Source organism: Mycteria americana, chromosome 7 (assembly GCF_035582795.1).
Source record: "Mycteria americana isolate JAX WOST 10 ecotype Jacksonville Zoo and Gardens chromosome 7, USCA_MyAme_1.0, whole genome shotgun sequence".
In the NCBI taxonomy this organism is placed as follows: domain Eukaryota; kingdom Metazoa; phylum Chordata; class Aves; order Ciconiiformes; family Ciconiidae; genus Mycteria; species Mycteria americana.
Window position 1 is genome coordinate 68894149 of NC_134371.1, and position 24370 is coordinate 68918518.

At 45.1% G+C, this 24370-nt stretch overlaps 2 protein-coding genes across 2 annotated transcripts; one reads left to right on the forward strand and one right to left on the reverse strand.

The window, feature by feature from the left end:
- The first annotated feature begins 331 nt into the window (after positions 1-331).
- Positions 332-14854, forward strand: LOC142413124 (methylcrotonoyl-CoA carboxylase beta chain, mitochondrial-like). Its single transcript, XM_075509169.1, has 15 exons — positions 332-336; positions 761-905; positions 994-1246; positions 1700-2030; positions 3665-3861; positions 5003-5181; positions 6127-6207; positions 6645-6823; positions 8351-8543; positions 9567-9658; positions 10549-10705; positions 11473-11595; positions 12239-12387; positions 12856-12937; positions 14649-14854. The coding sequence occupies exons 1-15, from the start codon at positions 332-334 to the stop codon at positions 14730-14732; spliced, it is 2250 nt and encodes a 749-aa protein (XP_075365284.1). The 3' UTR covers positions 14733-14854.
- Positions 14855-16349: 1495 nt separating this feature from the next.
- On the reverse strand, positions 16350-24100 carry RPE65 (retinoid isomerohydrolase RPE65). The gene is made up of 13 exons (XM_075508969.1): positions 24016-24100; positions 23487-23637; positions 22780-22887; positions 22548-22689; positions 21744-21891; positions 21374-21455; positions 20848-20980; positions 20586-20725; positions 19821-19950; positions 18853-18967; positions 18652-18746; positions 18434-18545; positions 16350-16973 (listed from the first exon to the last, which is right to left on the reverse strand). The coding sequence occupies exons 3-13, from the start codon at positions 22854-22856 to the stop codon at positions 16822-16824; spliced, it is 1326 nt and encodes a 441-aa protein (XP_075365084.1). The 5' UTR covers positions 22857-22887; positions 23487-23637; positions 24016-24100; the 3' UTR covers positions 16350-16821.
- Between the last annotated feature and the right edge of the window lie 270 nt (positions 24101-24370).

A 24370-nucleotide genomic window follows, 5' to 3' on the forward strand; every position in this document is an offset into this window, starting at 1 on the left:
CTGTTTTAAGTGGAAAAGGAAAAAAAAAAAAAGATTATTGTAAATTAGTAGAGCTCAGTGAATCTTAATTATTATTGTCAAGATTTTTTAATAACATACACAACTTATTTACCTACAAATTCTTTCTCCTGGCTATGCTGGATACTTACATTCACCAACATATTAGTCATTGCTTCATTATCACTACGAAGCCTTATTAATATGTATGGATAAAGAGCTCTCTGGCAGGAATGCATTTTAATGAAGTCACTGAAAGGCAGCAAGCAGTAATTTCTAGAAGGTTATGCCATGACTAACAACAGCCAACTGACTGAAGCAGCCCATGGACAGGATGAGGTATGGAAAGAAAAAAAATCAAATTCATGTTAATATTTTAATGATAAACTTAATTAGAAACGGTTTAGGCATTTTGACTGAGCAGTTACAGCTTGAACAGCTTACAACTATTCTTGAGAGGAACAGCATCGCTCAAAATGTCATCTGCAAGTGCCCAGCAGTGTTGTCTCTAGAACATGCAAGATGCTGCATGAAAGGAGGATGTTGAAAAGGAGACATTTTGTGGCTGTCCTGTATTTAACGGTGAGCAAAGCACCAGCGCCTTATTTTTGAGGCTACAGTTGGGTCTGTAACATTCTATATTGCCCAACAACATGCAATTTACAAATCAAACACATATGCTGTGTATGTAATTGCACTTATTTCCTAGAGCAGCAATTCCCTTTGCTCCCTGTGTTATTTTTGTAACGTTTGCCCTTCCAAGGCCAAGTTACCACTTTTGCAGCGCTACCCAGGCCTTCCTTGAGGGCAGAGGCCCAGCGTGCGCCACACCGAAGCACCCAGAGGGGACTGAGGCGGCGGGAGACCCCGGCGCGGAGGAGGACGGCTCCGAGACGGGACGCGGGGCGGTGGGTGGCAGCACCGGAGCCAGGGCACCGCCGAGGGTCAGCCGGGACCGAGCGGAGCCCAGCCCAGCACGTCTCCTGTGGAAGGCAGGGGAGGAGGCGCACGGCAGCACGACCCGGCTCCGGCTGTGTGGGGCCGCGGGCGGGAAGCTGCAGCCCGGCGCGGCCAGGCCCGTCCCGGCCCCGGGGCGCAGCAAGGCCCCACCGGCAGGCCCGGCCCGTCCCGGGCACCCGGGCAGAGGACACCCGGGGGCAGAGGACACCCGGGGGCGGGCCGCCGTGTGGGTTGCGGAGCCGCCCCGAGAGGCGGGCCCGGACCGGACGGCTCAGCGGCGGCTGCCCGAGTAAGGGTCGGCGGGGCGCGGGGCAGGCCGCAGCGGGCGCGGGGAAGGAGGGAGGAGGAGGGGAGAGGAGAGGAGAGGAGGCAGCGGCGGGCGAGCGGGCCGAGGCGCAGGCCGGGGATCCCCGCCGCAGGGCCCGCGGCCCCGCGCTTCCTGCCCCGGGAACGGGCGCCGAGGGGCCGCCCGGCCCCGCCTCCGCCGCGCCCCGCAGGCCGCGGCTGGGCCCGCTCCCGCCGGCTCCTCCTGCCCCGCTCGGCCCCGGAGCCCCGCGGGGCCTCGGGGCGCTGCCGCCGCCTCACGGGGCTCTCCTCCCCGGGCAGCGTGCGTGCTGCGAGGCGGGAAGCGGCGGTCTTCCCTCACGGCCCCGAGCTGAGGTGTGGCGTCTGTTCCCCCTCGTCAGTTGAGGGAATCTGAAGTTTAATTTTGGGCAATAAATGCTGTTTTTTCTCCCTTCAGCTCTTAGGGTCATGTGGAACACTGTCACTTTGTGCTCCCTTGGCAGACTGCCCCCCCATACCACACCTCCGCTGCTTCCAAGGTTACAAACCTTCAATCGCGTGTTTGAAAGAAAGTATAAGGACTTGTGTCATGGTAAACAACCCGCACACATACTGCAGAATCAGGGGTTGAAAAGGACACGCAACATGCTGCCCTGCCGTTTAGTAAGTAATAAAGCAAAGTGTAGACGGTATACAAAAACTTACCCGGTTTTAGATGGACGTATCCTGTCTGTGTATCAACATGTGTTTGAAGAAAATTTAAGGAACAGTGAGGCTGTTATTAAAAGGTAATAAACTGGTTTTGTGGTGTTTTAAAATTGTTGCTGCTTGTGAGATGATGTGAGAGTTACTTGGGGGCACTTTTAGGAACTTTTAACATAGGAAGAATGCTAATTAAAAAGTCCAGAGACTAAAAAAAAAAAAAAGTTGCTTTTTTTTTCTAACCATTTTGCAGCTTAAACTAGTGTCCTTGCTGCTATTTTTTTGGGTAGCTTCTCTGCAGAGTGAATTTTGCAAGGATCAGCACTTAAAAATTCCAGCCCCCCAAAAGAGGTGCCTAAATGTTGACTGAAATGCCTACACCTGGTGCAGGCTGTATTTAAAATAGTGCCACGTGACATTGCTTTGCATAGATTGCCAAGAAGTATTTTTTCTAGACCTTCATAAAATTTGTTTCGTGTTTGATTTTGAATGCGAAGACATAAATGATGACTCACGCATTTACAGATCCCTCCTGAAAGAGTAGGTGGCGGTTATTGCAATTAATCGTGATTCACTGGTAGGAGCAGGAAACTGTATTTTATGTGTTTGTCCTTAAAGATTAGATGGCAAAAATTCAAAGGCCTTTGTTCAGAGGAATGATACATGAGCTGGAAGCAAAGCTGCGGAAAGCACACTGTGCCCTCCTGTGGTGGCGTTTATGACATTACTAAAAATCCTTAGCTTTTTTCTCCTGAGGTTTCTCAATCTCTACAGTCTGCAGGAAGCCACAATAAGATAATGGAGTCACGTGCAAAGGGGTGCGTAAATAGTTATGTCAAACAGTATTTTTAGTTAAAGATGATGCATCTTGGCAAAAAATACTTTACTTTAAATATATTAAGAACCCGGTTTATTTAAGACCAAAATTATTCGAGGTACCACATTTGTTTACAGTTTATTCAATTCTTTATCTGTACTTGATGCTGCCCCGCCAATAACATTGGAAATAACTTCCTCTCTTGATGATTGTGACACTGCAGTGTCCACTACTTTTGAAGTATATCTTCTGTGCTGTAGAGTGTGCATTTCTTCTAGATTTAGTAATTTATTCTGCTTAGCAGTTACTGATTTTTGTCAGATAAACTTGTTGAGGGGAGCTGAAAGCAGAAGCCCTTGACTGGTTTCTTCCCTAGAGTAGTTGGAACATGAAGGTAAATGTCCATGCTGAATTAGGACTAGCAAATTATGATAGCTGCACATTTATAGGCTAACGTTGTTGTAGGGCAATATCTCTCAAAGTCAGCTTTGGTCACTGATGATCAGCCCTTTCTCATGAGGCTGCTGGCAGAGATGAAGTATGATCAGATATTGTGAAATGCTGTGTGCTGGGTGTATACGGGCCACACCCAGGGGAGGGTGTGGATTTAATAACTCCTGCTAGCAATGAACATAAACTACAGAGAGAATATTTATATTATTTAACTCTTTTTTTGTCTTTATTAGACAATTTTTGAATAATGAAACTAAAATGCTTGCTTTAAATAACAAACCTTTGCTTTTTATTACACTTTGTAAGAAACAATAATGCGAAAATGCGAATTCATCTTCATTCTCATACCATTGATACGAAAACTGTGCAATACATTTAAGTACTGTGTTAAATCTACTAACTGTAAGTAAAGGTGGTTTTCATTAATTGAAACTTTGTTTTTTGAATCAGATATTCAGAGTTGCTAGAGATGGTCAGTAAAGGAGGGGGCGAGAATGCCATCTTGCGTCATACTCAGAGAAACAAGAAGCTGTTTGTTCGTGAACGCCTCAAGTTGCTACTTGATGATGAGTCTTTCCTTGAGCTGTCTCCGCTGGCTGGCCTCAATATGCCATATGGTGATGTCCCTGCTGCTGGGTGCCTTACTGGTAATTGCTAGCAAATGTAATATTAGGTGTAACGGGAAAGTGATGAAGTTCATTTGTTTCATTGCTCATATCTTTAAGTATGATTTGTATTAGATCTAAAGCTGGATATGGGTTGAGGGTATTGTTTTGAGCAGCCCATGCTGGAGATGCAGCTGGGAAGGAAGAAGGGTTTTGAACCAGCATGATCCTTAATATAATTTGAGAGATGCTGTTTGGGTGCAGTGGTGAGTAAGTGATTGTAGGCGGTGTATATTAGTTGTAGTCTGTGTGTGCTGCGCACCTTCCTATACTAACCAGCCTTGCTCGCTGAAGGCAAGGTGTTTGTTCTTACTGGGAAAGTACTGGGAAAGGAAAAAGGATGATGTAATCAGGTTTATGGAATATTTTAGTATCCTAAGAACGTGCTTTCCTAGGAGAAGTGAACATCAGTTCTACCCAGTAGCAGCTCCCAACATGAAAGAGTTCAGCCAGTGTTGTATTACTCTTCTGCGATCTTTGCTGGGTAATCTGGAGAAACCTTTAAAAAAAAAAAAGTTCTTTCATTTCTTCTAGATTTAGTCATTAATTCTACTTACCAGTTACTGATTTTTGTCTCAAAAAATTTAGAACAATGTGTCAAATACACTGTTGTCTGTAAAGGAAAGGGGACAAATTACTGTGTGACACAGGAACTGTGACATTTCTTTTGTAATATTTTTCAAGCTATAGATAAGGCTTTTCACTGCATTTTGAAGAGCAGTTCCAGTTTAAAAAATAACTAGAAGAACAGAATATGAAATCCTATCTTTTGTCACAGATTGTTACATTTTTCAGTTTTATATAGGTAATTTTTAATTGCCTTCCCTGTTATCTCAAGAGTTGGAAGTCAGACTCTGTATTTTTTTCTCTTATATTGTCACCAGGAGTAAGTAAGTTTATTTCAAGTTCTGTCTTCTGTCATTTAGATTTTTTTAAAATGTCATTAGCTTTCAGCTTGTTATTCCAGAGAAGAGCTATAGATTTCTTGCCTGTGTGGTATTTGCAACTTAATTTCTTCTTGATATAGTATTGCCAGAAGAACATCCTAGCTATAATTTGGCCCCCTTGTTTTGTTGATGGTATTTTAGAGAGTCCTGATACGTATCTGTGGCACCACTTACAGGAATTGGCAAAATCTGTGGGGTCTGGTGTGTCTTCATGGCAAATGACGCAACTGTGAAAGGGGGAACTATTTATCCAATTGGAGTGAAGAAACAATTAAGAGCTCAAGAAATAGCCATGCAGAACAGACTGTTATCTGTGTACCTCGTTGACAGCGGGGGAGCATTCCTACCACTACAGGTAATACCAGAACCACTACACAGAAGAAAATGTCTACGTTTATTTTAATCATACTCATGTTTAGCAATAAACCTCAGATTTATGTTTTGTTTCCTTGACTGGTTGACTTTCATTGTCTGTGGTACTTAAATTGAGTTTTGTCCACAAATCGCAGTCCAGGAGATGATTTGAAGATGTGTAACAGTGGTGATCATTATGATCACCTATCAATTAGACCTTGCACCTAGCGTCTAATCAAAGTTGAGAAACTTGAATATCAGTGGGGGGACAAAGTGCTGACCAAGCATGGATATTCCTCAGTGTGCTGAAATGCTTTGGTGTCTTTAATAAATTAGTACATTGTTTGAGGTTTCTATTTTCAACTTCAGAATCTATAAAATTACTCTGTAGTTTATTATAATGTTTGTGATAGTGATGCAGTAACCTCCATAACCTTTAAAAACTTAGTTTTTGAAATTCTTACTGTAGAAGGAAAATTTGCACGGGTTACTTTCCAACGTACAGAGGTCATGTTATCATAGAGACTATAGTAGTTTCTTCCCCAGACTGAAAGCAAACACGTAGAAAATGTTTTTAGTTGACTTGAGGAATTTTATTGAAAACTTAAGTAAAAAGGGAAACTGTGCTGAGGTCATTTCACAGGTAAAGTATGAACATGAGCTTCCCCTTCTCCATGTTTAGAGTCTCTGTGTAGAATAAATTGGTTTCACAAAAATTACAAAACTTACCTCTGCTTTTGAAACACATGGGTATTCTTGTGGAACTGCACAATGTGTAAGGGGAATAAATACCATTGTGAATGCTGTATATGAAAGTTTCGGGTATGATTGTTAGTGGTGACCTTCCCAGGGTCGGTTACAATGCGTTTGCGAATGGAGTGCAGAGGAAGCATTGGCTTTTGTAGTTAATATTGAAACTCACTTTGTCTTTTCTCTGTAATGTCAGTCAGAGCTGTTTCCTGACAAGTCACACGGTGGCAGAATTTTCTACAATGAAGCAATAATGTCTGCCATGAGAATCCCTCAGGTACAGTGTCATTTGGAGTACAAGTAAGTGCAGTATATGTGATCAGTAGAGTTCTGAAAAAAGTTTTGTTCTAATATAGATTCTAGGAACAACGCTCCAACATGCAAAAAATTTTCTAAAGCTCACCTTCTCTATTTGTGGGGAAGGGAGATTCAAATAGTATCTCACGTAACAGAATACTTCAGCCTTAAGGATCCTCTAAGCGTTTACTGACTGATCGTGATGAAGAAGCATCAAATCACTAGGTTATTTCAGAGTAAACATCGAACTGTCTCAAAACCAGTATTGCTTTTCGTACTGGTATTTATATCTCTAGCTCATTGTTCCCCAAGCTGCGATTTAGTCTCTTGAACGCTTCTGAAATAAACGTAATGGTTTTGCCTTTCCATTCTGCTCTCTCCAGCATCTTGGTTTGTTTTGGTTTCTCTGTCCTTCAGGTGGCAGTGGTGTGTGGCTCCTGTGTAGCTGGAGGGGCTTATGTTCCAACCATGGCAGAAGAAGCTGTGATTATAGATAAAATTGGTACGCTGTTCCTTGCTGGCCCACCTCTGGTAAAAGCTGCTACAGGAGAATATGTCTCTCCCGAGGACCTAGGAGGAGCTAAACTTCACTCTAAGTATGTGAAATAAGTCTTAAAAATAGGAAAGAATTCAGCAGACTTAGCTTTAAAGAAACTGTCATTTTATCTTAAAATAATGTGGATGAAGCTAGTCCAGTGACAGGATACAATATGGTCCTCAAGGACCGAAAAACATGCAGTGAAAAAGAGTAGAAATGATACATGAATTATTATAAAGGTTGGTGGCGTTCTGTTATATACGTGGGAGTATGATGGGGCTAGATATAACTCTTTGAAACGACAGAAGTAACATGGCATTGTAATTTCAGCTTTACTACTGTCCGCGGGAACTTTCCACTGTATATATATATATAAAAAAATACAAACACACACACACACACACACACAGAGATACAAATCTCACATAACTACAGAGGTCAGGATCAGGGCCAAAAGTGGAACCTGTGGCCAGCCAAACACTGCAACAGCCAAAACCACTGCTTGCTTTCCTTCTCAGGTATGGGTTTTTTGTTAGATTAGCCAAATGGAAGTAAAATTAAGTGATGTTATGGGGTGAAGCAGGGACTGGACAAATCTGGATTTGGTTCCCCATTCTTCCACACACTTTCTGAACAACTTCAGGCAAGTCAGTTCCTGTGTGCCTCAGAGGGACCAGCTATAGAAGAGGGATGGTATCGCTTCTTTTCCTAATGTAAACATTATCAGGATACAAATATTAAAAAATAATTGAGTGTTCGAATACTGTGATGATGGGGAAAATGCGTAAGAAATTCTCTTTTCTTTCCTAAACTGATGAGTGGAGAGGTGGTGTGACTTCTTTCCATTTGTCTGCTTCTGAAGACACTGGAGTAACTCACTGCAGAGAAGAATCTGAATGCTTGTAAAAGTACCTGAAGCAAAGAAGAGAAATGGAAAGCCTGCCTGCCTCTGCTGTTATGAGGGCTCGATAGCAGGAGATGAGCAAACAGGAAATAAACCTGATAGTAGCTATCTAACCATTTCTTTAATGTTATTTTTCTATGTCAGAAATGTCTGTAGTTGTGAAAATAGTTATTCCTTTCTAGATAGGGGAAAAGGGTGGCTTTGCTTCTTTGTTCTTGGCATTCTATGCTGTGTGTATGGTAACCAGATTCCATACCTTTCTCACAAAAACAAATGCTAGTGCGATGGTCAGCTAACCGTGTTACACCTGATAAGTTACTGTCTTTATATCCAGGCTGGAAGTGCTTATTTTGAAATAGTTTTTAAAGTTTGTTTTCCCTTGGTTATATTGTTTGCAACAACATCATCACAAAAATAAATTCAAAGGTCTTTCTTTAATATAGGTAAACACAAAGGTCACAGGGAAGAACTTCTTACTGCGAATTTGTTTTTGGGTTGGATTGCACAGGAATTCCACTGACTTAACTGCTTTCAGCTCCTTCGTACAAGAACAGAATCACACGATATTTTCAGGGAGTTTGGAGAGTCACAGTATGGATTAAGGTTTTTCCTTTAGTGGGTTTTCTATCAGAATTCAGATTTCATTAATTCAATTCTAATTAATGTTACTCTCTCTCCTAGAGTCAGCGGCTGTAGTGACCATTTTGCATCTTCGGAAAAGGAAGCCTATGAATGTATTCGAAATGTTATCTCTACAATAAATTATGATCCCCTGCCAGAGGAGGTCATAGAGCATGACAGTCCTCTGTATAGTTCTGATGAGCTCTTGGGACTGGCACCGCGAGATTATAGGTGTACTCTTCCTGTAAAATTGGTAAGGTGACAGATACCGTATTCCTTCGTCCTTTCAGTCCGCTCTGTCTAGTAGCGCCAGATTAACAGGCAACAGGCTGTTCTCTCTTGGAGAATTCTCAAGTACCTGAGATGTTCTGTATTATTACCTAATCAGTTGCCAAACTGTCTTGAGTCTGCAACAAAGCAGAATGGCAACAATTCTGTAGAATTATAGAAAATATTTAAGCTGAAATCCCGCTAGAAATAAGTTAGTTACAGATTATGCCAGCTGATCCCCCTCTGTTTCCATGCACTGTTTGCGATGCTGTTCTGTCAGTATGTCTTGTACTGTGTTGGCTGCCTTGAGAACGTGCACCCCTTTAGCGTCCTGTTTTCCTCTCCTCCTGCCTTGTTTTTCCCTCCCTCAAGTAAAGACTCTATCTTGTAACTTAAACACCTAATGAAAATACTGACTGAAAAAACAACAAAGCTCAAGTTAAACTTGTTTGAGGCTGGGACAGACACTAATACATAAGCAGAGACATGCAGAACTGCCCATGCTATTTTCCTTGTGTTGTTCTAGAAGAGATTTGGTCTCCAAGGATGTGAATCCAGTGTCTTGTCCAGGGGTAAATTCCTACAGTTAAGGGGATTGACTGTAGAAAGCAGTGTAGCTTTGAAGGCAGCTTTGAAACTGTGTTTGAAAAAACCATGAGCAATATGCTGCTGAGTGTTTCTTACGCACACAAACTGTAACTGCACACGCAGCTTTTTTACAACATTTTTATGCACATGAACATCTGTGCTCTGGAACACTGAAATAATTTTGGAGTTGAACTTTGGCCCGAAATACATGGTTGATAATCAAACATAAACACAAATTTTGTTTTGTGCATATTGACTATTTAGCAGAGTGTAAGACATAAAAGGGCCTCTACGCTCATTTAGGTTGACTTCTTGCATTGTACAAGTCTCCTTACTATTTGAACAGGGCATATCTTTTAGCAGAACTAACCTATTTTCACTTAAATTTCTGTAGTAAAGACTGTATATTTCTTTGCAGATTCTGAGCCGTCTGATGGATGGAAGCAGATTCCAGGAATTCAAGGCTAATTATGGAACAACATTAGTAACAGGATTTGGCCATGTGGAAGGGTAAGGCTATAACATTTCATTAACATAATGTATGGACATGTTTGTCTAAATAGCTTTCATATCATCATGAGGTTTTATGGTATGCCAATAACAATGTTTATGAAGTTCTGAATCAATCAAGAATTGGAATAAAATACTTCTAGAAAGCCTGATCTTCTGTCTCTGAGCTCTGAATTCACCATGTCTCAGGCCAATAGAAGCAGAGAGTGATTACAAATGAATGGTTTTCCTGACTTTGTGAAATGATTTGTTTGTTCACAAAAACTACTAGCCAGACAGTTGGAACGTGGAAGTCTCAGCAGATTCCTTAAGAAATAAGAAACGGCGTCTTTAAAAGCGTTCCTTCCCAAACTGAGTTGAAAGCTATCATCCCGTCTCCCATGCGATGGAGATGGGATAATACCCATACAATAAAACCTTGCATAATTCAGATCAGACTGTATTATTAAGACGTTCATGAAGCATACAACATCCCAGTCAAATCATATTAAAAAAAAAAATTTTTAGAGCCTCTTTAGGTTGATAGTATAAACTTTTCAGATTGACTGTTATGTTGTATGTTACAGGAATTAGAGAGAGTCCAGAGTCCTGGCACCTTGTACGTTGTCTTGCAGTATAAACTCTGACAGGTCATCTATAGCTTTACCTGCCCTCTGGGTATGAGTCCATGTTAATACTTCCATGCTTTACATACCAGGAGTGCTGTAAGACTTCTTTGTTAGGTACGTGAGGGTCCTTGAATGAAATGACATGTGTAAGTGCATCCTTTTACATTCTGAATTTCTGCAAGCGGGCAGATCTGTGTGTGTGTAGCATATTTATGTTCCCGTCCCTCAGTTTCATGATTTCTGGGGTTCAAAAGTGAAGATGTTCACGTGTCTGTTTCGTAGGCACTTGGTGGGGATAGTGGCTAACAACGGGGAGCTGTCTCATGATGCTGCTCTCAAGGGTAGCCATTTTGTACAGCTGTGCAGTCAGCGGAGCATTCCCATCCTCTTTCTCCAAAATACTGCTCCACATACAGCAGAGCCAACAAGCATCTCGCAGGTATGGCATTTTTAGTTCAATATGCTTAATTCAAGTAAAGCCTACTTCTTGCTTTAAGATTACATTTTGAAAATTATTAATTGTTAGGAAAATATTTTTTTAAACCACTCTTGATGGTTTAAACCAAGAAACTTCATAATTACTTTGTTCTTAAATCTTTCCATTAGCATTCTCACTTTATTCTAATTTTAAGCAGGCCTCTATGCTTATCTAAAATGGTACTGTCCAGCTGGCATGCAAGCTGTAACACTTGGAATTTATAGGGCTTTTTACATTGAAATACAGCCTATAGATTCTTCTGATACCACTGCACTCCACAGAAAAATAGGTATTTCTCTTTTAGAAAAGTGGAGGCATTAAAGTACGGTATGTTTTGTCCTGAGCTAGAGAGAGCCTCATAGTAAAACCGACATTAGGTTCTCTCAGCAGAGGCTGTTTCTGCAGCCCTGTTCCTCCCGACTGTCACCAGCACTTAAGACAAAGCCTGGCATAATTGCGTTGTATCTGAGCTTTGCTGATGCCTGGAAGAGCTAGGGTTGCACTGTCTCGTAGGTTTTTGCACGCTGGTTATACTTGTTTTGCTGATTTACATTGTAAAATAAGTGCATAATGGGCTATGGTGGTTAATGATGCTGTCTTACTGTTGTGGAAGAAATGATCATACAGAATTGTGAAGAAATAAACTTTTTGGAAATACAAGTTTGGTGGGAGCGGCAGGAAACTAGAAGAAAGACTTAAAGGATCTAAAATCTTTCTTTTCATTTCAGGCAGAGGCTCACTCCAACAGATTAAAAGCCCAGGCCTCCATGATGGCTGCTGTTGCTTGTGCTGCTGTTCCCAAAATAACCATTGTAATCGGTGGCTGTTACGGGAGCGAAAGTTATGTTATGGTACGGGTGGCATAAATATTAATGGGTTTGGTAACAGACTTTTTACACTTTACCAAGATTTCACAGCACTTCATTTTTAAAACAGTCAGCTGTTGTTACAGACATTTAACTCAATTTGTACGTTTAACTCAATAATTATTTTAACTACTTTTAAAGTAAGATGCCTCACAAGAAGTGATTACAGAAAATTTGGTCTGCATCTAAGAACCTAGAGCCAGTTCTAAAAAACCAGGTTATCTTAAAATGTCCCTACTCGGAGCCAATCCTGCCTTTTTCTCAGCACATGCTGTTTGTTTTCAGTGATCAAGGAGCACGTCTCCTTTATTTGTGCTACTGTTGTGCTGTTCACACTGCTAGTAAGTGCAGAAGGGCTCGTTGTTTGCTCAGAATTAAACAGGTAAGTGCTTGCAGGAAAAATGAAATGATAAAATAGCAATATTGAAGGCAGTGGGGATTGTGGTGGTTGCTACCGCAGGGTGCCTGTACTGATACAGGAGCTGTACCTGTAATGGTAAAGGAGCTGTATCATTAATGCTTTACAAATTAAACTGTATTACGTTCTGCCTTGAACTTGATTGTGTCACCCTACAGCCATCTTTTTGTGATTAATTTCCATGAGTTTGTCCTGTGCATTTTTTTGTAGTGCGGGAGATCGTTCAGTCCAAACTTTCTGTTCTTGTGGCCTAATGCAAGAGTTGCTCTTGTGGATTCAAGACATTTCTCCACAGTCCCACACACTGGAGACAATGACTGTACAGGAGATGAATCAGAGCTAAAACAGCTGAAAGAAAAGTAAGGACATTAAATATAAACCCTTGCAGTTAAGCTGGGATTTAATTAAATTACCTACTTTTGTTCATCTTACAGATCAACACATCCCAAACAAATAAAGCAAAGCTGAATCTACTGAAAAATATTTTCAATTTCCATGTAGTTCCATGTCTGCTCTTAGGATATTCTCAAGGAAACACAAATATTTGACTTAAAACCAACCCGGAAACCATACAACCCCAAATCAAGATATTCTGCTGTATATTAAACAATGGCGATCTTCTGAATGTGGAGGATGGTCTGCACTGCAGAATGATCAGATCTGTTATGTATTATTTTCTGGATTCTAACTAATTTTGACAGTAGTACTGCACATTCACTTGAGATGGAAGTATATGCCTTTTTCATCTGTGATTTTGTGTTACTGGCCTGATGTGTTTTATTACATTTTTGTGCTTTTAAGCTTGTTTAATACTCTGTCTTCTCTAGGCTAGAGGAAGAAAGCAGTGCATTTTACTCCTCTGCCAGACTCTGGGATGATGGTGTAATTCTACCTCAAAATACTAGAAAGGTAGGGTTTTTTCCTTACATGTTCTTTACAGTACATTTTATCCTCGGCTCTCAAAAGGATCTTGCCACAAACGTGCAAGCCTGTGACTCGCTCAAGGTCAGCGGCATGCTGATTCCCAGAACCGTGTCTGCCACTTCTCACTCCACTTTCTGTGGCATTTAGCTTTGCAATTCTCATCTTTTCTCTTCCCCATTATTCTATCCAAAAAGTTTCTCTTGAATTCTGGTTACGTTCTGGTGACTTGACTACAGTATTTCCTCACTGAGCCTCTGAATTGACTTTACCATTTGATTCTGTACCCGAATCCTTTCTTTTTCAGTCTTGCATAATCACCCATATCTTCTGTCTTTCAAGTTCAGGCTCTTCACCGTTCACATTGTTTCTGTTGTTTTGTCCTAGGATGTTTCTTTGTGCTACTTTCTCTTTGTGCTTATAGTTTGCTGCTGGTATTTGGGATGCCCTCCCACCTTTTTATTTATTTTTTTAAGTTGGCAGGCATCCACTCCATTAGATTCTTTCTGAAAGCTGCTGCCTTTGTTCTTTTATTTTTCCTTGTTATATTGTTTATTAGCAATACTTAAAATGTTCGTTGCGCTTCTGAAGGTGGTTTACTTAACGATCACAAATACAGCCTGCTATCAATTAATCCTTCTAAATATGGTACATATTTCTGGTACTACATAGATGTTATTTTCTGTGGAGTTTATGGGAACTTTGATAATGGGAGAGCACCAAGAAGTATTTTCTAGTACTAGAGCCCGGAGACTACCTCTCTCTAGGAACTACACATGAAAAGAAAATATGTGATAGTTGAATCATTGTTACGCTCAGGTAACTTTCACCAGCACAACACAATTCATGCCTGCACGTTTAGCTGTTTTTTTACAATATTGTTTTGCTACTTTATCCCAGTTCTTGCCAATAGATGGAATTTGTTTAGCTTTGTCTGAACTGACAGCATGTGCTCATTCAGATCCTTAATGTGCCTTTTTTTGATAGGCTTTAAAAGTCAACGCGTGCTCCAGTAGCAGTGGAATATGCACAGTGAAATTAGGGAAATGCTTACCGTCACTCTTGCTTTCCAACAAGATACACAAAAGGTTTTGGCAAGGGAGTTTGGCAAAGGTTTTGGCCTATCACATGCACCATATGATAATAGTTAACAAAATCTTAACGGAGAATTATCTTGTTTTTAAAGACCAAAACCAGTTCTGTATTTTCAGTCCCTGTTGTCACAAGACACCAAGAAAGATGACTTCTTAGAAAAAGATGGATGCGGAAGAGCAGGATGTTCTGCTGATTTTTGATGTGTGATGGGGAATCTTAGGAGCACAGCTATGTAATAACAGAAATGGATTATCACATAATATATTTTCATTGGAGCTTTACAGCAAAACAGCTTCCCCGTGTTCCAAAAGTAATTCTCTTGTCACCACAGTGACTTTAAAATGCTTTAGTGGTCTCTGGATGCAATGCATAAACTTTGGGATCTTGAGGATGTTTCTTCCTTTACATTTCTCCTGCCCCAGTGGGACCTTACACTGACATCTGTGTCCCCTAACGCTACAGCCGACAGCTGTTCATTTTAAATGCTCATTGTTTTGCAAAAAGTAAGAACTGATGCACTACAGAATGAGTGCATAACAAGTAAGTTTTACTAATTTTTTGTTTCAGAGGCCCATTGCTTACGTTGTCTTTTGTTTTTAATCAGGTAATTGCACAATGCTTAGAGATTCTAGAACAGCAGAAGTACCAGGTCATATCTCCGTATCAATATCCTGTCCTCAGAATGTGACTGCAGCCGTCTTCAAATAATCAGCCGTTTAACGTTAGCACCGTGTACTAGAAATCTTTAATGTCAATGATTTTCTAATTCTTTGATACCATTAATAAAAATGTTAAACCATTGCAGACAAACGAGAATCCTGGATTTTAAGTCTAGTAGCAAGACGTTTGTATTTTGAACCATAGCCTCTTACTACGTTAGTTGAAAATATATTTTGTGAGAAGGAAGGATGAAGTCGAGAGTCTATAGCACACTAAGGAAGCAAATTCATCCCAAGCAGTAACAAGTGCTTGATTTTTTCATATTCATGTTTTAGTATGAAATCCAGAACTCAAGAAAACACACGTTGACGAAAGAAAGGGGAAAGAGAAGACACATAAGCTAGTGCGTGCAGTTTTCAGCCTTAGTAAAGGAGGGCCTGGGGCCTGCCAGTTCAGATTTCCAAAGCAGCTACGGAAAGGCTCCACTTGGATTGCTCTGAGGATACCTAGACTTCAGTAAAGCCTTTGACGCTGTTTCCCACTCATTCTCCTGGAGAAACTGGCTGCTCGTGGCTTGGACAGGTATACTCTTCGCTGGGTAAAAAATCTGGATGGATGGCCAGGGCCAAAAAAAGTGGTGGTGGATGGAGTTTACTCCAGCTGGTGGCCGGTCACCAGCGGTGTTCCCCAGGGTTCAATATTGGGGCCAGTCCTGTTTAATGTCTTTATCAACGATCTGGACGAGGGGATCGAGTGCACCCTCAGTCAGTTTGCAGATGACACCAAGCTGGGCAGAGTGTTGATCTGCTGGAGGGCAGGAAGGCTCTGCAGAGGGACCCGGACAGGCTGGATCCATGGGCCAAGGTCAATTGTGTGAGGTTCAACAAGGCTCAGGGCCGGGTCCTGCACTTGGGTCACAACAACCCCATGCAACGCTGCAGGCTTGGGGAAGAGTGGCTGGAAAGCTGCCTGGTGGAAAAGGACCTGGGGGTGCTGGTCGACAGCCGCCTGAGTATAAGCCAGCAGTGTGCCCAGGTGGCCAAGAAGGCCAATGGCATCCTGGCTTGTATCAGCAATAGTGTGGCCAGCAGGACCAGGGCAGTGATCGTGCCCCTGCACTGGGCACTGGTGAGGCCACACCTCGAATGCTGTGTTCAGTGTTGGGCCCCTCACGCCCAGAGAGACACTGAGGGGCTGGAGCGTGTCCAGAGAAGGGCAACGGAGCTGGGGAAGGGTCTGGAGCACAAGGCTGATGGGGAGCGGCTGAGGGCCCTGGGGTTGTTCAGCCTGGAGAAAAGGAGGCTGAGGGGAGACCTCATCGCTCTCTACAGCTGCCTGAAAGGAGGGTGTAGAGAGGTGGGGTCGGTCTCTTCTCCCAGGTAACAAGTGATAGGACGAGAGGAAATGGCCTCAAGTTGCACCAGGGGAGGTTTAGACTGGATATTAGGAAAAATTTTTCTTCACCAAAAGGGTTGTCAAGCACTGGAACAGGCTGCCTAGGGAAGGGGCTGCGTCCCCATCCCTGGAGGTATTTAAAGGACATTTGGGTGAGGTGCTGAGGGACATGGTGTAGTGGTGGGCTTGGCAGTGCTGGGTTAATGGTTGGACTTGATGATCTTAAAGGTCTTTTCCAACCTAAACGATTCTGTGATTCTATAAAGGAGTGACTGTTAAATCAGTTATACTTCAGTATAGGCTAAACACTACCTCCTCTCAAGGCACGTAACAACACAGAGACTGTTCTGCATAACGTTACCCTGTGTACAGGTTTGAGTTTACACTGTGCCATTTCATGCATCTGTAATTCTGCCGCAGCTGCAAAGGTTCATTTTGTGAAAACAGAAAACTCCTCCCCACCACCCCAGAGTTGTGGTGTTGTAACTGTAGGGTGTTTAGCACTGTACATCTTGAAATTGTGCCAAAGGGTGTGTTTGAAAAATAAGCTGGTTAAGTATTGTGAAGAATCATGAACAAAACTGAAACGCTCAATCTTAATTAAGTAGCCTTACAAATACAATGTGATATTGAAGGAATTTAGGTCATTTGAGTGCTTGTAAACGGAGACTGCACCTTTTCGGAGCTGGAAAAAACCTAACGCGACGTGTTGCAGGCAGTGGTCACGCTCTTTTGAAGAGTCCGTGGAAAGTCACGGGGATGTTCACCTCCACTTCAGCCCTGGCAACCTCGCTCATGTCTTTGGCGTTCAGGATGAGGAGGTAGGCGGGCTTCGGCCCCGCGCCCGGGCTGATGACGATGCTCAGCACGACCCCTGGTAAGCGAGAACAAGAAGCAGCCTGTCCCAGGTGGGCACTGGCTCTGCCCTTCCCTTGGGCTGCCCAGGGTAGGAGCAGCCACTTGCGCCCAGGCCACCAGCAAATCTCACTGTTATTGCACGATTGTCAGTTCTGAAGTAGTCTGAGGTTATTTATTTACTTCTCTTGCTGTTTTGGGTTCTTGCCGTCATCAGCTTGCCCGGCTGGGGTGCTGTGCACCATAGCTCCTACAGACTTCCTTCTTAAAACTGAAAACTGTTATTATTCTGAAAAGGAACTATGAAAAGCTATCGCAGGGGCTGACGACAAACATCACTTACTGGAGTATATATCAAATTTGTCCATTAATTTTTTCAGCATTATGAACTACTTTATAAATTTATAAATTATAGTTCTGCTTCTGAGGTTTAATGGGACAAGATACCCATTTCTGGATCCTGGCATCCCTGTGTGGAATGGATGGGCCATCCTAGCTCTTAGGGTGGTGGTTCGTTTGTGTGCTCCCTGGGTCAGTCACGGCAGGAGAACAGGGGAAGGGCCACGCACCGCAGTCCGTGACAGCATAGGACACAGCCTTGGGGGAGATGACGGAAACGTGAGCACGGAGCCTGCTGTTAACTCGGCTTTCGGAGAGTGCTTCTGCAGGGGCTTAAGCCCCAGGAAGCGAGAGAGACTTAAACATATTCCTAAAATGCATGTTGTCTACTTCAGTTAAGGAAAGCTTTTAAGAACAAGCCTAAAACCTTTTCATTTCAGTGGGACTTAAGCCCCTGCATGAGCACGTTCCTGAACTGGAAACAGGTCACATGAAATTGCGCTCTGAAATATGAAACATTTTGGCTACGAAACACAAAACTCTCACTATAAACCAGTGAGAGCTGGCTCTTAAATTCAGCAGAGCCAAGACTTCTCCCAGCTTCATGTAATCCTTTTCGGAGATGAGGGATTTGGGGAATAAGTGGTCACACTCTCGGGCCAAGTGCTGCCTCTCGCCTCCAGCAGCAGGCACAGGGCTGGGGGTGGGCGAAGAAACGTGCGAGGGTTTGGCACGAGTACAGCGACGTGTCCCGAGTGACAAAGCCCAAATTCGCTCCGCTCCTGCATGAGGAGGATGGGTTAGGAATAGAAAACGCCTGGTTTAGGAGAGGTTTAGTTTTACAAAGTTCTGCCCACTGGAATTCTTTAACTATTGCAATTCCTGATGGAGAAAGGCTAGGAAATGAGGACAACAACAGATCATCTAAACCTAGAGGTCTTTCTCCTCCTTTGTTTTCATTCATTTCTTCATTTGAGGAAGCTTCCCACCAGCACTGGAAGAAGGTGGGTCGTGTCTGGGAGCTGCCTGCGGGCTCTGCTCGTGCCCGCCTCTGGCACAGCCTTGCAGACAGCCCCCGGGGCCAGCAGACACAAGCTTTTCAAAGCACCATGCCATCGACCAAAATAAAATCAGTATTACCGTCATCTTCCTCCAGGGCATCTGGATGGGAAACGAAGATTGGCTCCGACGGATACGAATCCGGCTCCTGCCACACCCAGGTCTCCTTTGTTTTAACGTTCAGCTTACAAAGCTAAAGGTGGAAAAAAACAAAAACCCACATCTCAGAAATGCTCGCTCTTGTCCTTAAACTGAAAGCTCATCGAAAAGACGTGCCTCACCCGTTCGTCGATAGTTACCCTGTCTGGGACAAAGTGATTCAGCCCCAGCCCATACGTATACGTGTAAGGTTTCCCACTGTATTTCTTGTAATTGATCTGTGGAAATTCAAAGGCTACAATAAAAACAAACACATACATGCATAAGGATTAGTGGGACACGGAGTGAGGGCAGGGGGTACTCGCGTTGCCGCTGGCTGTGCTTCGGGGTCGTTATCTCACCGTGGCGCGGCCCTGAGAAAATAACTTCTGGCTCCAGCCAGATGGTCTCGTCGCTGCGCAGCGTTGCCGTAGCCGTCGTGTAGGGCAGGGTGACCAAGTTCTTGCCCGTGTCAGCCTGGGACAAAGAAAAATACCCGAGAGACGTGGAGAAACAGATTTCTTAGTCTGTTTGCAGAGGTCCGTTGCAAACGGCATTGAGCAGTGAAGGCAGCGATGCGCAGCAGAGCCTCATCAAGCTGCAGAATTGCAATACGCTCGGCGACGGCTGCTTCTCCCATTTTCTGAGTTAGCAACAGGAGCGCCTGTTGCTAAAACCAGCCTGTCTGCCAGCCTTCCCTGGGCTCATAAACACAGGCATAACTTTTGTCCCCTCCTTAAGACATTCAGCAGTTTTAATTAAGCACTGCCACGTGGGGTTGCACTTTTTGCCCAATCGGCAACGCGAGCAGGGGTGCCTGTGCGCTTTGCAGCTCCGCGAGCAGCTCGGCTGACCTGCGTCCCCCCGGCAGCCCTCGGCCCACCCGCCGGTGACCACGAGCGGGGCTGCTGGAAAAAAACCCAGTGGTTGCAAGCCAGCGAGCTTTGCACCTGGCTGGCTGCTTGATGGACCTCACACCGTGAGCTGGGGCTGGAGGATTTAACTACACGTGCTCGGGCTGTGGCTGCTCCCTTCTCTGCTCCTGGCAGCGGCACGCTCCGGGATTAACTGCTGCCCCACAGTCTCTGCTTTGAACAGCACGTATGGGAAATAAAATAGAATAATGTTGATCAGCTAAAGAAAATAAAAACTTTCTCTGAAGACCCATACTTTAAGTTCGCCCCCCCGCCTTAAGATATTTAATTTGAATTAAAAGGGGTCAGGCAGAGCACTAGTGATGCTCGGCCATGAGCCCCGCAGGGGAGTGGTGCGGACACCGGCATCTCCGAGCCCTGCCGGCAGCTGCAGCGGCACGGAGCCACGGCAGTACCTTGTCGATGTGCAGGGGCAGCACGTATCTGCGGGCTTCGGGCTGCGGGGCTTTCTCTGCCTGTCGCTTCACTTCGTCCCAGTTTGCTCGTAAGTTGGCTAAGTAGAGGTAATTGTAAACAAACTCGAACCTGCGCAAAAACGGGATCAGAGACGGAAACAAAGATGTCATTGGCAAGTGAGAGGGTTCAAATGCAGCTGTTTTTCCCTAAAATTCAATGGAGTAAGGCGAGTCCTGGTCCAGCTCCTTGGCAGAAGGGAGCTGTGCGTGCACACCACTTCCCCTGCGGGGAAAACCCGGCAGCTGCTGGTTTCCACCCTGAGCGCCCTGCGGCAGCGGCCAGGACCACCTCAACCCAGGGTGTCCTGGCTACGCAGCCAACACGGGGCTGGGCGTCACCGTTTCGGTGCCACGTTTCTCTGCGTTAACACAAAAAGCAGCATTCAAACCTCAACCGCATCCTGCTCGTTGCAGCCCCAGGAGCCGAAAGAGCATCAGCCCTTGGGTAACCACTAGCATTTATTAAAGATAAAGGCAAAAGAGGTCTCGGAGAATGAGCTTCCACCAGGCTCTCTGCACCTCTGGGTAACTTCCACGCTGCGTAGTCTATGTGTCACCACATGTGAATATTTAGGTGGGTTGGAGGGAGCCAGTGCCATTCCGACGGGGAAGGGCGGTGCCGGCGCAGGGACCAGCCCATGCAGGGGAGGTGCGGTGCCGCAGGGACCCTCGGCCGCCTCCAGGCTCGGCACTACCAGGACTCACCCCTTCCAGGTGCAGAGGTCGACGATCAGAAATCCGTTATCTTCGTAGGTGTTAATGTGATGGAAAAGGTTGAAGGCCGAGGTGCGGTATTTGATGTTGAGGAGCCTGCCTTTCTTTTTCTCTGCCACGTGAAGCCAGACCTGAAAAGCAAGCAGCTGCTTGGTGTAGGCTCAGAGAAATGAAAGTGAAACTGCTACGATGGGCCTCCCGGGCCAGGGCTGGCTGCCCAGTACAGCCCAGTTTGGTACGACCCACCGCTTACCCCCATGGTTTCGTTGGACTCGAAGCAGTCCATGTAGTTGGCTCCCCAAAGGCTCCAGGAGGAGAGGAACTTGAGGAGGTTGATTTTCACCGGTGTTTCAACAAACACTATGTAGTTTGAGGTCAGCCCAAAGCTGTTTGGAAACGTACGGGGAACACATCAAGCTCGCTGTAGTTAGTTTGGACAAAAACCATGGAGCAGTTCGTCTTAAGCACTGAATATAGCAACGCAGATCATCACTTAAAATGACAGGAATATAAACAGGTGATTTACCAGAATCGGGATAATTTTAGTTGCTGATTACGTGCGAGAACAAGCCCTGCGTGCCAATTCTGTAGAGCATGCAACGCCAGTGACGCTGTACGTGCGTACCCCGCCTTTGCGTGCTTGCAGAAATGAAAGGGGACTCTCTCCGTCCGCTCTCAGTGCTGCCGGGCCGGGGGAACGCGCTGCACGGCACCCGCGAGCGGCATCCCTCTTTTCAGCCGACCGGCGCTGTCGGGCTGCTGACCCCACGAAACGGTACCTGTGAACGTAAGAGGGCTTGAACCTGTCGCTGCAAGGGAACTGCACCACCACCTCTGACTTGTTCATCGGGTCTTCCTTGTCTGGAACAGGACAGTCGAGGGGTTACGGAGGGTTTCACCCATCCTTGCTTAGTCTGCATTTGTAGTGTTTACCCAGCAAGTTTCTGCCTTTAACGCAAAGGCAGTTCATGATTTAGAAACCACATAAATAATTGTTTTAAAGACAACATTTCTGTTACTTTAAAAAGCGAATAAAAACTAAAGAAGATTTTTAAAAAGTAACTTGATGATGAAACTCATTTGAAGGATAAAACCAACGATTTATGGGACAAGATTTTCTCGGTTCTCTCGGAGGTGGGATTAACTGACCTGCCTGAAGCGGAGGAATCCGTATGATGTTATAGGCGAGCGCAAAGTTTTTTCCAAAGCAATTGCCGATGTTGTAAACCGTCCCGTCGTTTTCAACGTGGGGATGAGCCGTTGCCCCGTTGACAGACACGTATTTGCAGAGATCCACCTGGAGAAGAAGATGCAGAAAGTCAGGAGCTTTCCTGGCAGGAGATGGAAAGTCACCAGCTCTGCAAGACGTTGCAGGTCAACATGGCATGGAAAGTTCTTCGTTAAGCCCAAATCACCGTCTGTTCTGTGAAAAGGAGAAGAGCAAAGCCAAGCAATTTGAGATGGTCAGACGGTTACAGGGAGAGGTTCGGGATCCTGGGGTCCAAAAGGAAAGGCTCCACAGGCTGGACATTGGCAACGCAGCAAAGGAAAACACGCAAACACGCATTCTGCATGACATGCAGCTCTGCAGGCTGAATGTTGCTCGGCTCCGATGTAAACGAAGGCAGCAGTAAAGCTCTGGTAGGAGCCCTCCAGTTACGGCCCCCTTTGGCCAGGCTGCCATGTAGCTCCAGTTTGCAAACCCCAACCCAAACATGGGAAACGGACCATGGACCCTATCGCCTCCTAATTAAACGTTACTCAGAGCAGCGGCAGCGCGTTCATTTCCAAGCTCATTCCGACTCTGCTCTCATTAACCCTCACAAGCTGGCTTCGTTTCTGCATCATCTCCCTGACAAACCCCAACTCTTGCCTTGTTGTAAGAGACTCATTAAACATTCTCATTTTAGTTTTACTCCTCTGTGTATTTAGAAGCACAGTACAAAGACCCACCTGCTTAATTGTCTCCAATGTATCCGGGTTAATTTTGGTTATAAAGTTGGTCTCGGTACAGGCATAGTAATCTTCGCCAACAGGGTAGACATTAACGAGAGCATTATCAGTGACCTCCACACCTTTGAAGTACGAAAAAAACCTGAGCAGAAAAAATAGACAGGCAGTCAGGGGCTTCTCGGAAGCGGGAGCACCGTAGGACATCGCTGCAACGTCTACAACCCCGAGGTACCTGGAAAAGATGTTCTTGCACGGGTCTGGGTACGCATAGGTGCCAAATTCTGTTATCACAATCCTTTTCTCGGTCATCGCTCTCACGTAAGCATCAGTCCTGACAAACCTGGGGAGGGCGAGAAGGCACGTTACAGGTACAGCCATACAACCGCAGTGGGCTACGCAATTAAAATACAAAATCTTCTTGCGATGAGTCTCAAGAGACCTCCGAAAGCTGCAGGTCCCCGCAGCCCCACGTCGCATCTGGAGCACGTGGGGTCCAGCAGCTGCCCCCCACCGCGGCACTGGAAGGGATGGCCGGTGGAGAGCTGAAGGTGGTGGGAAATACAGCGCTTTGTCTAAATGTTCCGCACCGAACACCTGAAAGCCGATAGCTCGGCAGCTTCTAACTGAAAACACATTTCATTTTTCAGAGATGTTGTAATTCTGTCGCTGGCTGCAGCGACATCCAGCCCTCCCTCCCTCCCCTCCCCTTCCAGATGTTTTGTAGTCTGTACAAAAAGTTGCATTTCTGCTAACTATGAGTAAGTTTCAGTTATTTTCGGCCAGTTTTCGTGATCTCACCGTTAGAGCTCTTCCAATAACCGCACGGACTTGAAATAACCAGCACCTCCCACGTGCTGGGCAGCAGAGCCCATCCCCAGCGCTTACAGTCAAGCAAATGCTTCGTTATTTATTTTTTTTGCTTGGAAAATTGCCACGTACCTTCGGTGATAGGTGACGTGCCCCTCCTTGAAGTCGAACTTGTGGAGGAGCGCCTGGCCGTCAAAGAGGTGATAGAAGGGCTCGGCGCCCACCTCGAACAAGCCGGGACCACATCTCAGGAGGCTTCCTCGCAGCCAGGTGGGAATCCTGCCTGCGGAAAGTGCAGCGTTGGTATGTGCACAGCCCACAGCAAATCAGACCAAGTAATTTTTATTGTGTCAACAAAAAGAACAAAACTCCAAACTATATTTTTTAATGTTTATTATACTTGGTTTTTAAACACGCACGAGCTCTTTAAACTATGCCGTTTTCTTCACCTACGCACCTACTGTAGGCCAAGACGTTCGGTATTGAAATGTCTAAAGATGCCCCATCCAATCTGTCCTTCCTCTACCCCAAAACGCGCCAGCCCTGCCGGGTCCTTTACCTCTGACCCTGTGCTCCAGCCCTTGCAGAGCCTCCGAGCTCTGGTGGCCCACGAGCTCCCAAGAGCACAAGCGGGGCAGGAGATCAGGGAGCCCACACCAACCTGTGACATGGGCGGTCACCGGAGAGGACAGCTCCTCCACGGTCTCAAAGAGCTTCTTGTAGCCTCCAGCGGGATGCTCGACTCTGAAAGGGCCAGCAGACCTGGGGTTAGCCCGGTTTTGGGACAGCTTTGGACCCCCCTCCCTCCCCAAGAGGGGGGGGTTGTTTCTGGATGGACTGATCTGCAACTCGCAAATAACTTGAGAGATCAGGAGGGAGAAGCACCAGCCTTCGTGGGAAAGGCTCCAAGGGCTCTGACCGGCTACTGCAGCCGCCTGCGAACCCGTCTGGACCCCGAGCACACGTGGAGGAACGGGGAATACCGACGGGACAGCCCGTGCCGCAGCCCTGCGGCG